The 15522-nt window shown below is 47.4% G+C and overlaps 1 protein-coding gene across 1 annotated transcript in view; it reads left to right on the top strand.

Annotated features, from left to right (window-relative positions):
• Positions 1 to 13681, top strand: part of zhx2a (zinc fingers and homeoboxes 2a) — an 82948-nt gene extending 69267 nt beyond the window's left edge. The window contains 14 exon segments of the mRNA XM_038810325.1: positions 1285 to 1373; positions 10858 to 11080; positions 11083 to 11185; positions 11188 to 11611; positions 11613 to 11992; positions 11995 to 12178; positions 12180 to 12247; positions 12250 to 12608; positions 12610 to 12991; positions 12994 to 13026; positions 13029 to 13438; positions 13440 to 13506; positions 13509 to 13582; positions 13585 to 13681. Of these exon segments, the coding sequence (XP_038666253.1) occupies positions 11039 to 11080; positions 11083 to 11185; positions 11188 to 11611; positions 11613 to 11992; positions 11995 to 12178; positions 12180 to 12247; positions 12250 to 12608; positions 12610 to 12991; positions 12994 to 13026; positions 13029 to 13438; positions 13440 to 13506; positions 13509 to 13582; positions 13585 to 13680 (2622 nt within the window). The 5' untranslated portion in view covers positions 1285 to 1373; positions 10858 to 11038 and the 3' untranslated portion in view covers position 13681.
• The last annotated feature ends 1841 nt before the right edge of the window (positions 13682 to 15522 follow it).

The following is a 15522-nucleotide window of genomic DNA, read 5'->3' as shown; positions in this document are numbered from 1 at the left end:
GTGCGATCCCCTAGACCTCTCTCCCCCCCCCCCACTCCATTCTAACTTGGGATTACACAGGCAGTTCAAAGTATAACCATTTATAAAACCTGACAGCTCCCTGGCAGAATTGGAAACTTAAGTCGATCCACCGTTAGCTGCTACCATTGTCTGTGGCGGTAAACGTCTTGCACCTTCTTCCCAGTAAGATGACCTGGGCCCCCTTTAATTGACTTTCATCAACAAAACTGCGGAGGCTTATTATTGGGTGCAATTTGAAGCAAACTACTTTAGTCCTCCATTTTACCGTCAGCTAACAATCTTATAAACTTTGTTACTGTTAAAACCAATGGGTATATTTGACAATCTGGTAGTTGTGTGGTCACCATTACTGATAGATTTTCATTCGTGATTTAGTTCATTAATTGAATTTAAATTTCCCAGCTGCCAAGATGGGGTTTGAGCCCCGTGCTCTCCAGATCATTGGTCCAAGCATCTGGGTCACTAGTCCACTAACATAATCAATATCCTAGTGTTCCCTGTCAAGAACCGATGACTGAAGGAGCATTACTCGCTGATTCCACTAAGCTCACTGATCACAGTGCTGGCTATAATCCTTTCAATGTTCTCGGTTATTGGAACCTATGATAGCCCCTGTACCAGTCCATAAAACCCAAATATCTAAATAACCAATTACAGTAACACCACTTTTCAAAAATAGGTTCAATGGCAAGCTAATTGGCTCTAAACTTAAATGAAACATGCACAGGACAGTGGAGGAGGGATAGCTGCCACAAGCATGATGGGTCTTGAATGGTGGCTCCTGTGTTTGGCACTATCTTGGCCAATAGGCTCAGTAAGTCTAGGAGCTTTCAGCTTCAAAGCACCACATCCAATGCTGCAGGAACTTCCATCGAGGAGGCTCCTCTGATGAGACAGTAGGTGTTCAGAGTAGAACTTTCCCTTGAACAAAGTTCTGCTCCAGTGACAGCCGCAGTGTGAAGTAGTGCAACCGTCCCATTGTTCCCATTCATGAGATCACAGAGAGCCCACGTTGCAACAAGCAAAGTTCTCTCCAAAATGTCTGCCTCTAACCAGCAGCTGTAAGGGTGGAAACGGGAGGTGAAAGAAATAATCTTGGAACACACTAGTATGTGAACCTATAATCTTTCTCCATGGCTTTCAGCAGTATACTGTGACAGAAGAATAGAAATGGGTTTTGGAATTTAATTTCAATTAATGTATATAAAGTTGCATCTTGTATGTAAGTTTCCCCCCCCAATTAATTGGGTTTCTTTCTCTTAGCAATTATGAGTCCTGTCATCTCCTGCTGATAACACGGAACGGGTTCCATCACAGACTTGGAGAGAAGAGCCGATTAAGAGTATGAACAGGTAAGATTTTTTTATTGGTGTCTAATTGTCCCAATATGGATTACTTTCTTTGTCTAAAACACTGTTACTGTCATAAACATAAAATGGCTACATTCTCCCCGTGTCTGCGTGGGCCTCGCCCCCACAACCCAAAGATGTGCAGGGTAGTGGATTGGACCACGCTAAATTGCCCTCTATTGGGGAAAAGAATAATTCGGTACTCTAAATTTTAAAAAAAACATAAAATGGCAGACAGGGAGGTGCATGTACACTTTCTCTAGCGCAGGGAATTTTTAAAATCGTATGTCTTAGAATGAGCCCACTATGAGCAAGTGGGGGTCTTGTGGCACGGTAGGTGGTATCCCTACCTCTTGAAATGAAAATGAAAATCACTTATTGTCACGAGTAGGCTTGAATGAAGTTACTGTGAAAAGCCCTTAGTCACCTCATTCCGGCGCCTGTTCGGGGAGGCTGTTACGGGAATCGAACCGTGCTGCTGGCCTGCCTTGGTCTGCTTTAAAAGCCAGTGATTTAGCCCAGTGTGCTAAACAGCCCCCGGGCCAGAAGCCCCGGGTTCAAGTCCCATTTCAGGACCTGGCGGACCACAGGAGGCGTGTTAATAACGTGGCCAAACGGGTTGATCGTCATCCTGTAAATCCTTTAAATCCGCCTGATGGCAAACGGGAAGAACGACAATTTCCCGGCCACCCGTACAGCAGAAGGCCGCGACAGCACTTGGGCAAGGATGATCATGGACCAATCCAGTGTAAGTCCGTGTTTGCCAACTTAAGGGTACGGTAGCTGAAGGAGGCGGGCAATGAGAAAACTGAAGCATTTTCTTTTTTTTTTAAACGTATTTATATCCTGCTGCGAGCTCTGGTTTTATTCAACGTCACCAGAACCGTGACGAACAGAATGCTTTCACAGAAAACCCAAACCCGCCTAAATCGACACAAACATTGTTGATTTCCCCTTGATCACTGGTCCAAATGGTTTTGTGGTTTGACATTGGGTGGGGGGTGGGGGGGGGGGGGGGGGGGGGGGGGGGGGGGGGGGGGGGGGGGGGGGGGGGGGGGGGGGGGGGGGGGGGGGGGGGGGGGGGGGGGGTGGGGGGGGGGGGGGTGGTGCTAAGCAGAAATGTAGTTGCCGTATCCTGCCAGGGGAGAGAATTTCTTTGAGGGATCGTCCTCGACCACATATTCCAGACATAAACAAGGCTACATGACTGGTTCAGAAATGTGCCTAATTAGCAAAGGGTTTTGAATTAAAGCGATGGCAATTTAATTCCCGAAGCCTGCAGTAACTGTGTTTGGGGATGCTTATTAACGTTGAGGTGTTGAACAATCTCTTTGAGTTGGAACTGGAGTCTCTGAAGAGAGCCTTCTGGTGAGGATTAGTTAACCATAAGTTAGCGAGACTATTAAAATAACAACTTCATTTGTCTGTACAAAGATTTTACAGAGTCATCTTAATTCCGCTACAGAGGGCCATTTGTTCCTTGCATAAGGAGGTCAATATAACGACTGTAGAGATGTAGTACGAATGATGTTCAGTTGTTTGCTTTCTGTTTTAATAAATTTTGTTTCGGTCTCCCCTCTGCCACTCTCAACAATTTGGAGGGTTTTGTGAAGACCTGGGATAAATCTAGGAGCTGCACTAGTCAGAAGAATAGATTATTTTTGTTGGGAATACATGCTGGAACCCCAAACCGAGAAGAGGGACAGTACAAAACCTCTCATTACAAGGAGCTGAGAGCATAATATGAAATATCAAGCTGGAAAGTTATTAAGTTCAAGAAAAGGACTTGCACAGGGTAGAGGGTTAAACATGGTCAAATGCTGAGCCTACACCAGCTAAGCTAAGTTTATTGGACTAAGTCGAAACTACGTTCCAATCAGCCACATTTCTGATTTTTTTTTTTTAAAGAGGGCACATTTTCAATTTTGTGAAGAAATCTAAAGCTGATGGTGATGTTAGAGCAGGGTCCAAGTATTGTCTTGCTTTTGGCACAGAGGGTTCCATTGTTCACATCTGGTCTGAGTTCTATCTGGTGGAGTCCACTTCGGCTGAACTGAACAAAGAAAAAATGCAAACTGACATTGATTCGCTCCTCGGCAGAAAGCTGAGTTCAGCTATTTGCAACAATAGCTTGCATTTATACGGCACCTCTAACACTGCAAAGCATCCCAGGAGGGGGGTTATCGACATTAAAAACATGGAATATAGGAGCAGGCGGAGGCCATTCAGCCCTTCGTGCCTGCTCCGCCATTCATTACGAGCGTGGCTGATCATCCAACTCGATCGCCTAATCCCACCTTTCCCCCATATCGCTGCGCCCCATGTGCTGTTTACTGGCCCGTAAACTCAGGAATTTCATCCTTAAACCACTCCGTCATTTTCCCTCTGAGGCTCCTTAAAATCTATTGCTTTGAAATAGACTGGGAGCCGGTTTAGAGCAGTGCGCTGGACAACTGCTTCTTGAAAACATAGTATTTTGGCCTCAACTGCTTTCTGTGGTAACAAATTCTACTGGCCGACCACTCTCTGGGTGAAGAAATTTCTCCTCAACTCCGTCCTAATCATGCAAGTTTTGACATCGAATCACCTTGGGAGGAGTGACCAAAACTTTGGTCAGAGAAAGAGACTTAAAAAAAAAGTAAAGTTGTTGTAGTCCGAGGTGTGCTGCTTGCCCCTGAAATGAAAAATGAAACGAAAATCGCTTATTGTCACAAGTAGGCTTCAAATGAAGTTACTGTGAAAAAGCCCCTAGTCGCCACATTCCGGCGCCTGTTCGGGGAGGCTGGTACGAGAATTGAACCGTGCTGCTGGCCTGCCTTGGGCTTTCCAAGCCAGCGATTTAGCCCTGTGCTAAACTAGCCCCTACCCCTTTGAGGAGGGGGGGGGGCGGGCCTGACTGGTGGTGATTTAACCTGAGGGTCACCGCACCTCAGGCGAGGGGCAAGGTTGAGAAGGTGGGGCCTTCATGAATAACCTCAGTCGGTACGGGGAATTGAACCCACGCTGCTGGCCTCGCTCTGCATCACAAACCAGCTGTCTAGCCCACTGCTCTAAACCGGCTCCCAGTCTACTTCAAAGCAATAGATTTTAAGGAGTCTCAGAGGGAAAGGGAGAGTGGTTTAAGGATGAAATTCCTGAGTTTACGAGCCAGGCAGTTGAAGGCAGTGCCAGAGGTGGAGTGACTAAAAGCAAGAGGCCTGGATTGGCAAAGCAAAGAAATCTTGGAGGATCATGGGGTTGGAGGAGAATACAGAACTAGACCAGAGGCAAGGAGGGAGGGGATTGGATTGGAAACCAAGGTGTTGAGAATTTTAAACTGAGGTGTTGCTGGGCCAGATGTCAATACTGGTCAGCAGGCACAATGGGTAGCTGGTTTATTCTTGGGAACACCTCAATACAGATGTCGAAAGAAAAAATGGTTTGATGGGTTTCAATTTTGGGTCATTTAAAAGAAGTATCAATTTGAGTGGTGCCGAATATAAACTAATTAATGCCGGTATGGGAGGAGAGCAGCAACCCTGGCTCCCAGTGACCACAATCCACCGTCTTAATAATTCTCAACCCCCTCTAACCATTACCACAAGACCTATATTTTTTTTAATTAAATGTTTTTATTCTCCATTTTCACATTTTCCTTCAAAATTTACACCCCACCCACAGACAGTAAACGGTAACAAATACAAAATCAATCCCCTTAACAATAACAACAATCCCATCCTCCCACCACCCCAATCCACGGCCCATCTGTCAATATAAGCATCCAATAAAACAAACTCTCCCACACACACACACTCAACGCCGTCCAACCTCTGCAGGAGTACCATACATGATAGCCAAGATTTGTAAACCCACTCCCCCCCCCCCCCCCCCTCCTCCACTCCTCCTGTCCACTGCCTCTTGTAAACCCCCCCCCCCCCCCCCCAACTTTCCACCCCGGCTAGACCACTCGGGACCCTGTTCCGCCAGGCGCCGATGGCCGCAGCCCCCCCCCCCCCCCCCCCCCCCCCACACCTCACTCCCGTTCACTGGCCAGTTTAAACCGGCCAGCGCGGAGGCCCCTGCCCGGGTCCCTTTCCCTCTTGCCCGTGCTAGGAAAGCCCAGAAATCCCCTTTTAGCACGCACACCCCCGCATATCCACCTACACCCCAAAGAGCCCTCACTTCGAGTGAAATTCCTATCACTCCCCTTGTCCAAATATATACAACATCAACATCAGCTCCTTTAGCCCATACACCCGCACACAGTGAAACAAAAAAGAAAATACAATCATGAGGTTACATCGGCACATGGCCATTTCTCAATTTCTCAGTTCTGCCACAGTCCTTCTGCCTTCGCAAACTCCTCCGCTGCTTCCGCTGTTCCAAAATAAAAGTCCTTGAGCTTGTACGTCACCGTCAGCTTCGCTGGATATACAGTGCCGCACTGCACCTTGCTAATGTACAGTGCCCTCTTCACCCGGTTGAAAGCAGCCCACCTCCTCGCCAGCTCCACCGTAAAGTCCTGGTATACATGTATACCAGCTCCAGCCCTCTGCACCACCCGCTTCTGCTTGGCCCAGCACAGGACCTTCTCCTTCGCACTGTACCTACAGAAGCACAGAGTCACTACCCTTGGCGGCTCACGCCTTTGGTACAGGCCTCCACGACTGATGAGCCCGATCCAGTTCATATCGGGAGGGATCCTCCCCCTCCCCCAATAGTTTCGCCAGCATCGCAGCAAAATACTCCGTCGGCCTCGGCCCTTCAACTCCTTCGGGCAGCCCCACAATCCTCAAATTCTGTCGCCTGGATCTGTTTTCCAGGTCTTCCATTTTGCCTCGCAGATCCTTGTTAATCTCCATCACCTTCCGCATCTCATTCCCCATCGAGGTAAGTTAATCACCATGCTGCAATAATGTCTCCTCCACTTCCTTCAGCGCCTCACCTTGCTCCCACACCTCCGCCACTGCGCTCGCCACCGCCGTCCTCACTGGGGAAATCACCTCCTCCACCAGCACACTCAAAACCTCCCTCATCTCCTTCCTCATTGCCTCCAGGTGTTTTGTAAACTGCCTTTCGAATTCTGCAGCCATCACCTTAGTCATTTCTTCAACCGTAAGCAATGCGGCCTCCCCTGGTGCTCCAGCCTCCATTTTCCTTGGTGACCCAGAGGTGACCTTTCCACTCCCCAACGGACCTTCAGCTGTTTTTTTTAACGGCCGTTTTTTTGCTCACCCTGAGTACTGAGGGAGCGCTGCACTGTCAGAGGGTCAGTACTGAGGGAGTGCTGCACTGTCAGAGGGTCAGTACTGAGGGAGTGCTGCACTGTCAGAGGGTCAGTACTGAGGGAGTGCTGCACTGTCAGAGGGGTCAGTACTGAGGGAGTGCTGCACTGCCAGAGGGTCAGTACTGAGGGAGTGCTGCACTGTCAGAGGGTCAGTACTGAGGGAGTGCTGCACTGCCAGAGGGTCAGTACTGGAGGGAGCGCTGCACTGTCAGAGGGTCAGTACTGAGGGAGTGCTGCACTGCCAGAGGGTCAGTACTGAGGGAGCGCTGCACTGTCAGAGGGTCAGTACTGAGGGAGTGCTGCACTGTCAGAGGGTCAGTACTGAGGGAGTGCCGCACTGTCAGAGGGTCAGTACTGAGGGAGCGCTGCACTGTCCGTGCTGCCATCTCTGGGACAAGACTTAAACCAAGGGGCTCCGTCTGTCCCGTAACTGGATGTAAAAAATCTCACGCTGCTGTTGAAGAAATCTCCCTGATGGATGGCTGAATGTTTTATCCCTCACACCAACAATGTACAGATTATCTGGTCACTCTCACATTGCTGTTTGTGGGAGCTTGCCTGTGCGCAAATGGGTTTCCCTGTTCACTGCGTTGCAACTGTGACTGCACCTCAAATGTTTAATTGGCTGTGAAGAACACCATCTATATGAATGTCTTATAATGTAGTAAAGGTCCATAGCACTTGAAAATGAAAATCGCTTATTGTCACGAGTAGGCTTCAATGAAGTTACTGTGAAAAGCCCCTAGTCGCCACATTCCGGCGCCTGTCCGGGGAGGCTGTGTACGGGTATTGCTCTTTGACAATCCTGCGGTTATGAAAGGCTCAATGTAAATGTAAGTCCTTGCTTTATATTCTTAACCTGAGGGAGTGTTCTGGATTTACCCTCTCTGTTACATTGTTGCATTGGAACATCATCCTGAAACAGGTTATTTTGCCTTCTGACAGACACAAATGACATCCTCTTATTCTTGTCACTCTTCAATAAAAGCATAAAGAAAGGCACTTATTGAGACTGGCAGGTTATGCTAAGTAACTCTCATAGTGTGACTGTTGCAGTTCCCCTGCCATCAAGCGGTGCTTTGCACAAAAATGAACTACCTGTGGCTTGGCCACTTTAACATTGATGCCTGTCAGCCAGCCAATGACTTATTTTGTCATTCTTGGTCCCCCAAGTAAGCAATCCGCAATTCATAACATGCAAACTCTTCCCTCTTGTGGGAGCTTATTTCTTATTCCTGTGACTCCGCAGTATGTTTCTGGTGAACACCCACTTAACTGTGTGTTCTGATGTATCCCGCAGTTTGGAAAACCTTATTTTGCTCGAGCTGTGCTTGGCGAGGTTAAGATTATTTTCTGTGACGTGCTCAGTGAAAATGAAATGTAAAGTGGCAGTCCCGCCACACGCGAGTGTGGCGATTCTTTACAATTTGGCTCAAGCTGGCTGCATCTGCTACAGACTTGACTGTTGGCTTCAGGGCAATGCAACTTCGCAGCTGATTCACTGCAAACGCAAGACCCGTAAAAATATATTCTCTTCCCTCACACCCCCCCCCCCCCCCCTTTTCAAACTAGCAAATAACAAATCTATTTAAATGTGAAAGTTAGCAATAGTAAAATAATCAGTTGATCTGCCTTTGATCCAAAATAGGACATTAAAGAACATTTCTCGTCATCTCGTTTTCTAGTGCTACTGGAAATTTATTATTTTTTAAAATAAATTTAGAGTACCCAATTATTTTTCCAAATAAGGGGCAATTTAGAGTGGCCAATCTACCTACCCTGCACTTCTTTGGGTTGTGGGGGTGAAACCCACGCCGACACGGGGAGAATGTGCAAACTCCACACGGACAGTGACCCAGGGCCGGGATTCGAACCCGGGTCCTCAGCGCCGTAGGCAGCAATGCTAACCGTTGCGCCACCGTGCTGCCCTCTACTGGAAAATTTAAAGATTAATTGGAGACTTGCAGAATTAAGGGCGACACGGTGGCGCAGTGGCTAGCACTGCTGCCTCACGGCACCGAGGACCCGGGTTCGATCCTGGGCTCGGGTCACTCCGTGTGGAGTTTTCACATTCTCCTCGTGTCTGTGTGGGACTCGCCCTCACAACCCAAAGATGTGCAGGGTAGGTGGAATGGCTGCGCTAAATTGTCCCATAATTGGATATTATTAAAAAAGAATAAAGATTATTTGCGACGCATTCAAAGATAAAACGTCTAATGAGGCCTAATACTTTATTACTGGTTCCCTGCCATTCCAAAATAATTGGCTCCGAAGCAGGACACTCGTAGAACACTTTACAATTGAACTTGGCCTTTTGGGATCTTTGTTTTAACTTTTAATCTTAAATTCAGGGTGCTAATTAGTGTCTGTTAAAGTTCCTCATAGCTGTGTTTCCAGAGTTTGTTGAATTACTTTTTTTAAAATAAAAAGCATTTTTATTCCAATTTTCAACATTTTACTAAAAGAACGCACGCAACATATATAACGCTCCACCCAATAGGACCCCCCCCCCCCCCCCCCATAAATAAAAGCAAATTACTGTGGATCCTGGAATCTGAAACCATTTTCTTTTTGGGTTCAAGAAACCCCCCTCCCCGCTTAACAGTCAAAATCAATTACTTTTGATGTTTCGAGATTTCCGTCATGTCACGTGGTTCAATACCGGCTCTGGGTCACTGTCCGTGTGGAGTTTGTACATTCTTCCCGTGTCTGCGTGGGTTTCGCCCCCACAACCCAAACATGTGCAGGTAGGTGGATTGGCCACACTAAATTGCCCCTTAATTGGAAAAAATTAATTGAGTACTCTAAAAAAAATTTTAAAGTAAAAGAAAAAAAAAAGTGATGCTGGGTCAATGATGATACATCCAACCTGAATTGACTCCTAATGTTTTTGAATGCAGCAAAGCAGCTGGTACAAGTGTACTTGCGACATTGCAAGTGGATTCAAATTCAACTCTGACAACTGGTTACATCACTGCCATCTGTGTCTTTTATATAGCTCTACTAATATCCTCATCTAATTCTCCCTCCTCATGTATTTATCCCACTTTCCAGTCAATGTAGCTCTACTATTCACCTCAACTAGGTAGCGAGTTCCACGTTCTCATCACTCTGTACCCACAGAGGTGTCTCCTGAATTCCCGAATGAATTAATGACCCTGTTTTTATGTGTCCACGTTTTGGCCACCACTCACCAGTGGAGGCATTTCCTCTCCGTTTTATCCTGTTTGATTCTGTTATGTCAAATTTATTTTGAACATTTCAGTCAGTATATTGGGTATGATTGATTTCAAGTCACAAAATTCGCCAAGTTTCCTCCTCAGGCAACAAATATAACAGCTGATGAATCTGAATATCGCAACGGTGAAGATTGTTCTTTTGAAATAGAGGTTAGGGCAGGTTTTAAGTGTGAATGAAATGAAAATCGCTTATTGTCACGAGTAGGCTTCAAGTGAAGTTACTGTGAAAAGCCCCTAGTCGCCACATTCTAGCGCCTGTTCGGGGAGGCTGTTACGGGAATCGAACCGTGCTGCTGGCCTGCTTGGTCTGCTTTCAAAGCCAACGATTTAACCCTGTGCTAAACAGCCCCTGAATGAAAACCGCTTATTGTCACAAGTAGGCTTCAAATGAAGTTACTGTGGAAAAGCCCTAGTCGCCACATTCCGGCGCCTGTTCGGAGGATGCAAAACTCTCCAGCTAACTCTGCCCCACTTGTGTCCCCCATACGACAGGTGGCCGGCCATATGTGTCCATTCCTCAGTGCTGGCCTCCACTTAAAGTAGAAGAAAGCCAATCAAAGTTGGCACCTATGTAACTTTAAATAGTCCTGAGGAAATTCAGTTGGCATTAATAAAGAAGTTGCAGGGCAGCACGGTGGCCTAGTGGTTAGCACAACCGCCTCACGGCGCTGAGGTCCCAGATTCGATCCCGGCTCTGGGTCACTGTCCGTGTGGAGTTTGCACATTCTCCGCGTGTCTGCGTGGGTTTCGCCCCCACAACCCAAAAATGTGCAGAGTAGGTGGATTGGCCGTGCTAAATTGCCCCTTAATTGGAAAAAATAATTGGGTAATCTAAATTTTAAAAAAATAAAATAAAGAAGTTGCTTTTTAAAACTTTCACTACCTTCGGCTGGTGGGGCTGGACCTATTTCTGATCCGTCTTTCAATGCTGTACGGGTATTTTTTTTTTTTAAAGCTCCTAATCAACTTTTCTGTATTGCAGGTAAAATTCTCCAGTGATGTGGGCCAATGAAGCTGCTGGCTGGAGCTGATGGTAATCGGTGAAATCGGAGTTGCTGCAATCTGGAGTAAATTTGGGTACGCTTTCCCTGAGGGAGGGCACTGGTCCACTGAGGTTTCACGAAGGCCCCTAGCCAACTGCTGCTCCCGCCATCGGACCGCTCATGGCTAGTAAACGGAAGTCAACAACCCCTTGCATGGTTCGGGCGCCACCGATGTCTTGGAGCAGGACCCAGAATTGGAGATGGATGGAAACGAGGGCGACCAGTCTCCCCATCCGTTGTCGGAGGAAAGCTGGCCGGCGGATAACGAGTAAGCGACGGGGATCAGACTGTAGAGAAAACTGCCTTAGACAATCAACAGACCAAGAAACTAGAGGGAGGCTATGAATGTAAATACTGCACCTTTGAATCACAGGACTTGAATGAGTTTACAGAACATGTTGATACAATACATCCAAATGTTATTCTCAATCCATTTTATGTCTGCGCAGTTTGTAACTTTACCACCAAAAGGTACGACACCTTTACTGATCATAATGGCAAGCATCATCAAGGTGAAAGTAACTTCAAGTTGAAGTTGATAAAACGCAATAATCAGACTATCCTTGAACAAACAATTGAAGATCCCACTAATATTGGGAATGCAGATAGAGAGGAAATAACTCCTGCTGGAATCTCGATAAGTAAAACGCCAATCATGAAAATGATCAAAGCAAAGCAGACGGCAAAAGAATCATGTATTGGCACGAGTGAAAGATGAGTATAATGCTCAACAAGAAAGCAAGACGGAAGGGAATAACGCTGACATCGTCCATCATGCCAATGGTGGGTTACTTATTCCAGAAACTGTGCTCAAGGATGGAGTGCCTCACGTGATGCCATCTATACAGCCACCGCCAAACATCAACCTAATACCCAAGGTCATGATCCCCATGCACGGCTCTAAATATAACGCTGCTATGGATGTCAACAAAAGGCTCATCGGTTCCTTCAATAAATTCCCTTACCCTACACAGGCAGAACTCTCTTGGCTAACAGCTGTCTCAAAGCACCCGGAAGAACAAATTAAAATGTGGTTCTCGACCCAGCGTCTTAAACATGGCATCAGCTGGGCTCCGAGGAGGTGGAGGAGGCCAGAAAAATGATGTTTAACGGCACCATTCAGACGCCAACCATCACCGTTGTGCCGGCACCGATGCCATCGGCCACCAAAGGCACAACGAACCAGATTATCCAGACAGGAGTGCCGTGCCAGCTGGTTGGTCAGACTGGTATCGTCTGGACACAAGTCACAAACGGATCGGACAGTGTCCTGCTCTCCCATCACCCTGACGGTAGCTGCCAGCGCAGGCCAAGCCCAGTCTCAGAAGCGGAGTTGCCACCCTCACAAGTAGCCGTAGACCCGAAGCGCGCCAACGTTGTCCAGGTTTGTCAGCTCGCCTCGCAGGGGAGTTCCGTTGTGTTTTCCCCGGGTGTCACCGATGCCAACACGAGCCGGAAGAAGACCAAGGAGCAAATGAGGGAACTGAAAGCCAGCTTTGCCATCAGCCAGTTCCCCGACGACGAAGAGGTTTTCCGGCTGGTGCAGGTGACCAAACTCTCCCGGGCCGAGATCAAGAAGTGGTTCAGTGACAATCGCTACCGCACACAGAGGGGCCACTCCAGCCACGCTGCCAATGAAATCGTGGTCACCATCCCCCAGGACCCTCCCGCGGCGTGCCACGTGAATCGGAAAATCTGGATGGAACAACTTCTCTGATTTTGGGCCGCAGAAGTTCAAAGAAAAAAGTACCGATCAGCTGAAGGTGCTTGAGGAGAGCTTTCAATCTAGCTCCTTCCCCACGGACGAGGAGAAAGAAAGATTGCGGTCAGAGTCCAAACTAACCAGGAGGGAGATCGACGCCTGGTTCTCTGAGCGCAGGAAGCTGAGAGACTCGCTGGAAGGAACGTTCGTCGAAACGAGCAAACAGTTCTTCTATCAGGATGTGAAACCAGAGACCATAAAATCAGAAGCACAAGACGCAGCTGACACCAGCCACACAAAAACTTCTCTTTTGGTTGCAAATTGTCCAGTCAAGTCTGGGACCCCTCCGCCAAGCGCAGGACTGCAGCATATTAAACGACAAGTCCAATTGACAAATCTCATAAAAAAGTCAGGAGCAGCTGCACATCCTAAAGAGTGCGTTTGTGCGCACGCAGTGGCCATCGGTAGAGCAATATGACAGTTTAGCGGTGCAGAGCGGGCTGCCAAGAAATGACATTGTCCGTTGGTTTGGCGACAACAGATATGCAATTAAAAACGGCAACTTGAAATGGCTTGACCACTACCAAAGAGCAAACACAGAAAGTCACAATGGCCAGAATAATCTCAATGGCAATGAGCGACGGGGGAATAGCAAAGGACATAAAACAGCTGGAGTTTGGGGTGGAATAGGGCACTCCACGCACAGCCGGGCCGGTAAAACCGTCCTTTTCCAATATTACTTGCGGCACAGGCAGCTCAGGGAGGAAGACCTTGATGAGTTGGTTTCAAAGTCCAACATGAGCTACGAACAGGTCAGGGGACTGGTTTGCAGAAAAACAAACGGAGGATGCCATGGACACGTCAGAGAGCAATAGCAGAGACGGCCATATAGTGACGATGATGAGGAGTGGGGTGAGGTAGAGGACATCAGTGAGAGAGATGAAAATGTTGTCTCTGAGTACACACGGGCAGCTGGGCGCACACACCACAATGTGGCTCAACTGAGTTTAATGAACTGGATTCTGAAGAATGTCTGCTGAAAATTCCACAATATAGCTAAGGTAACGGACTTGATTATTTAATTTCCCATCCACCAGCACTGGGTAGAATTGTGTGTGGAGACTCTAGGTGGCATGAATGAGAACGTTAAGAGATAGGAACAGGAGTAGACGTTGGCCCTTCACACCTGCTCCGTCATTCGGTTAAGTCATTGTCAATCTTCTACCTCAACTCCACGTTCCTGCATTATTCCCCATACCTCTTGATCCCCTTAGCGTCTGGAGAATCAATTGATCTTGGTCTGGAATATACTCCACATCCACAGCTCCCTGGGGCAGAGGGGTCCGCAGCCCTCTGAGGAAGACATTTCCCTTCCTCTCTGTCTGACCCTTTATCCTGAGAATGTGACAAATGTTCCCTCTGAGCTGTGCAATCATGATGCAGGTTGGCCCCTTTAAGTTGATGTTTAAAGGGCCCTCGTGCCCAAATCACCCCCACACCCACCAGAAATAAAATTAGCAGGGTTGTTGATTGTGAACCCCGTTTTCCTGTCGGGGGGGGAATGGAACCATTATCCCAGCATCTACCCTGTCAAGCCCCTTCGGAATTCTATATGTTTTACTGAGATCGTCCCTCATTCTGCTAAACTCTTAAGGAATATGTAGCCCATTCTATCGACCTCTTCCTGTAGGATAATCTCCACATTGAGCCTTTGTTTCACTCCCTCTCAGGCAAGGAGATCTGACCATAGATGCACAGTATTGGATAGCGGTACACCGTATTGGACAGGGGTAGTTTCACCAAAAGCCCTCCAGAATTGTAGCAAGACTTTGCTCCTGTACTCTAACCTCTCTATAATAAAGGTTACATACCATTTTCTTTACAAAATGGCATTTGTGGTGACATCAGTGAGTCCAGTTCATTTTTTTTTTTTTGGCATTATCCTTGTTGTTTGGCAGAGTGTATCGGTTAAAACTGAAAATGGAATTCTTTTGACCGGGACGGAAGGGTTTGGTGCCCCAGCATTGTAGATGGTAAACCTGCATGAAGAGCGATTTAAATAAATGTCTTGGACCTCTTGGCCGATGAGCTCCTTGAGAGCTGCACTGACATGTATTGCATCGCGGAACCATAGAACACAGAGGCATGCGTTCTGCCCACCATGACTGAATTGGTTCTCTGGTAGCACAGTGAGACCTGTCCCACTCCCCTGCCCTTTCCTACATAACCCTGTAACAATTCCTGCCTTCTGCTATTGATCCAATTCGCTTTCGGAAGCTATTATTGAATCTGTTTTCCACTTCCCTTTCTGACAGTATGTAGCTCCCTCTACCTGTATTAAAAAAGTGGCCTTCCCCCATGTCACCTCTGGCTCTTTAACCAATCACATTAAATCTGTGATCCTCTGGTCGTCGCGCCGGCCCCCCCCCCCCCCACCACCACCACCCTTTGCCAGCGATGGTACGCAGAGTACAATTTGTTTAGTTTGTGTGAATCCCCATTCCGTTAAAATCTGAATATTGCTTGAAGCAAGCTGTTGAACCAAATGGCAGAAGAGTTTAAAGGGTTTTAAAAACGACATAGCCGTTGGATTTGAATCCATGGAAAGACGGAGCGGACAAACAACTCCTTGCTTTGCAGGCTGGAATACGCCTCCAAAAAAATACGTTTTGGCACTCTTGTATTGGTACTGAATCCGGTGCAGGTCACCCCCAAGCCCAAAACTAAAATCATTTAGGAGAAGTGTCATCCCATATTCATCAATTGTGTTGACATTTTTTCTTTGTGTTCTCATGAGGTGTGGGTGTCTACATTTGTTACCCATCCCTATTGCCCTTGGGAAGGTGGTGGTGGTGAGTGGCCGCCTTGAGCCCACATGACATAGGTACATCCACGTTGCTGT

Source organism: Scyliorhinus canicula, chromosome 10 (assembly GCF_902713615.1).
Source record: "Scyliorhinus canicula chromosome 10, sScyCan1.1, whole genome shotgun sequence".
In the NCBI taxonomy this organism is placed as follows: Eukaryota; Metazoa; Chordata; class Chondrichthyes; order Carcharhiniformes; family Scyliorhinidae; genus Scyliorhinus; species Scyliorhinus canicula.
Note: the sequence above shows the minus strand (reverse complement) of the source record. Positions and strands in the feature narration are given on the sequence as shown.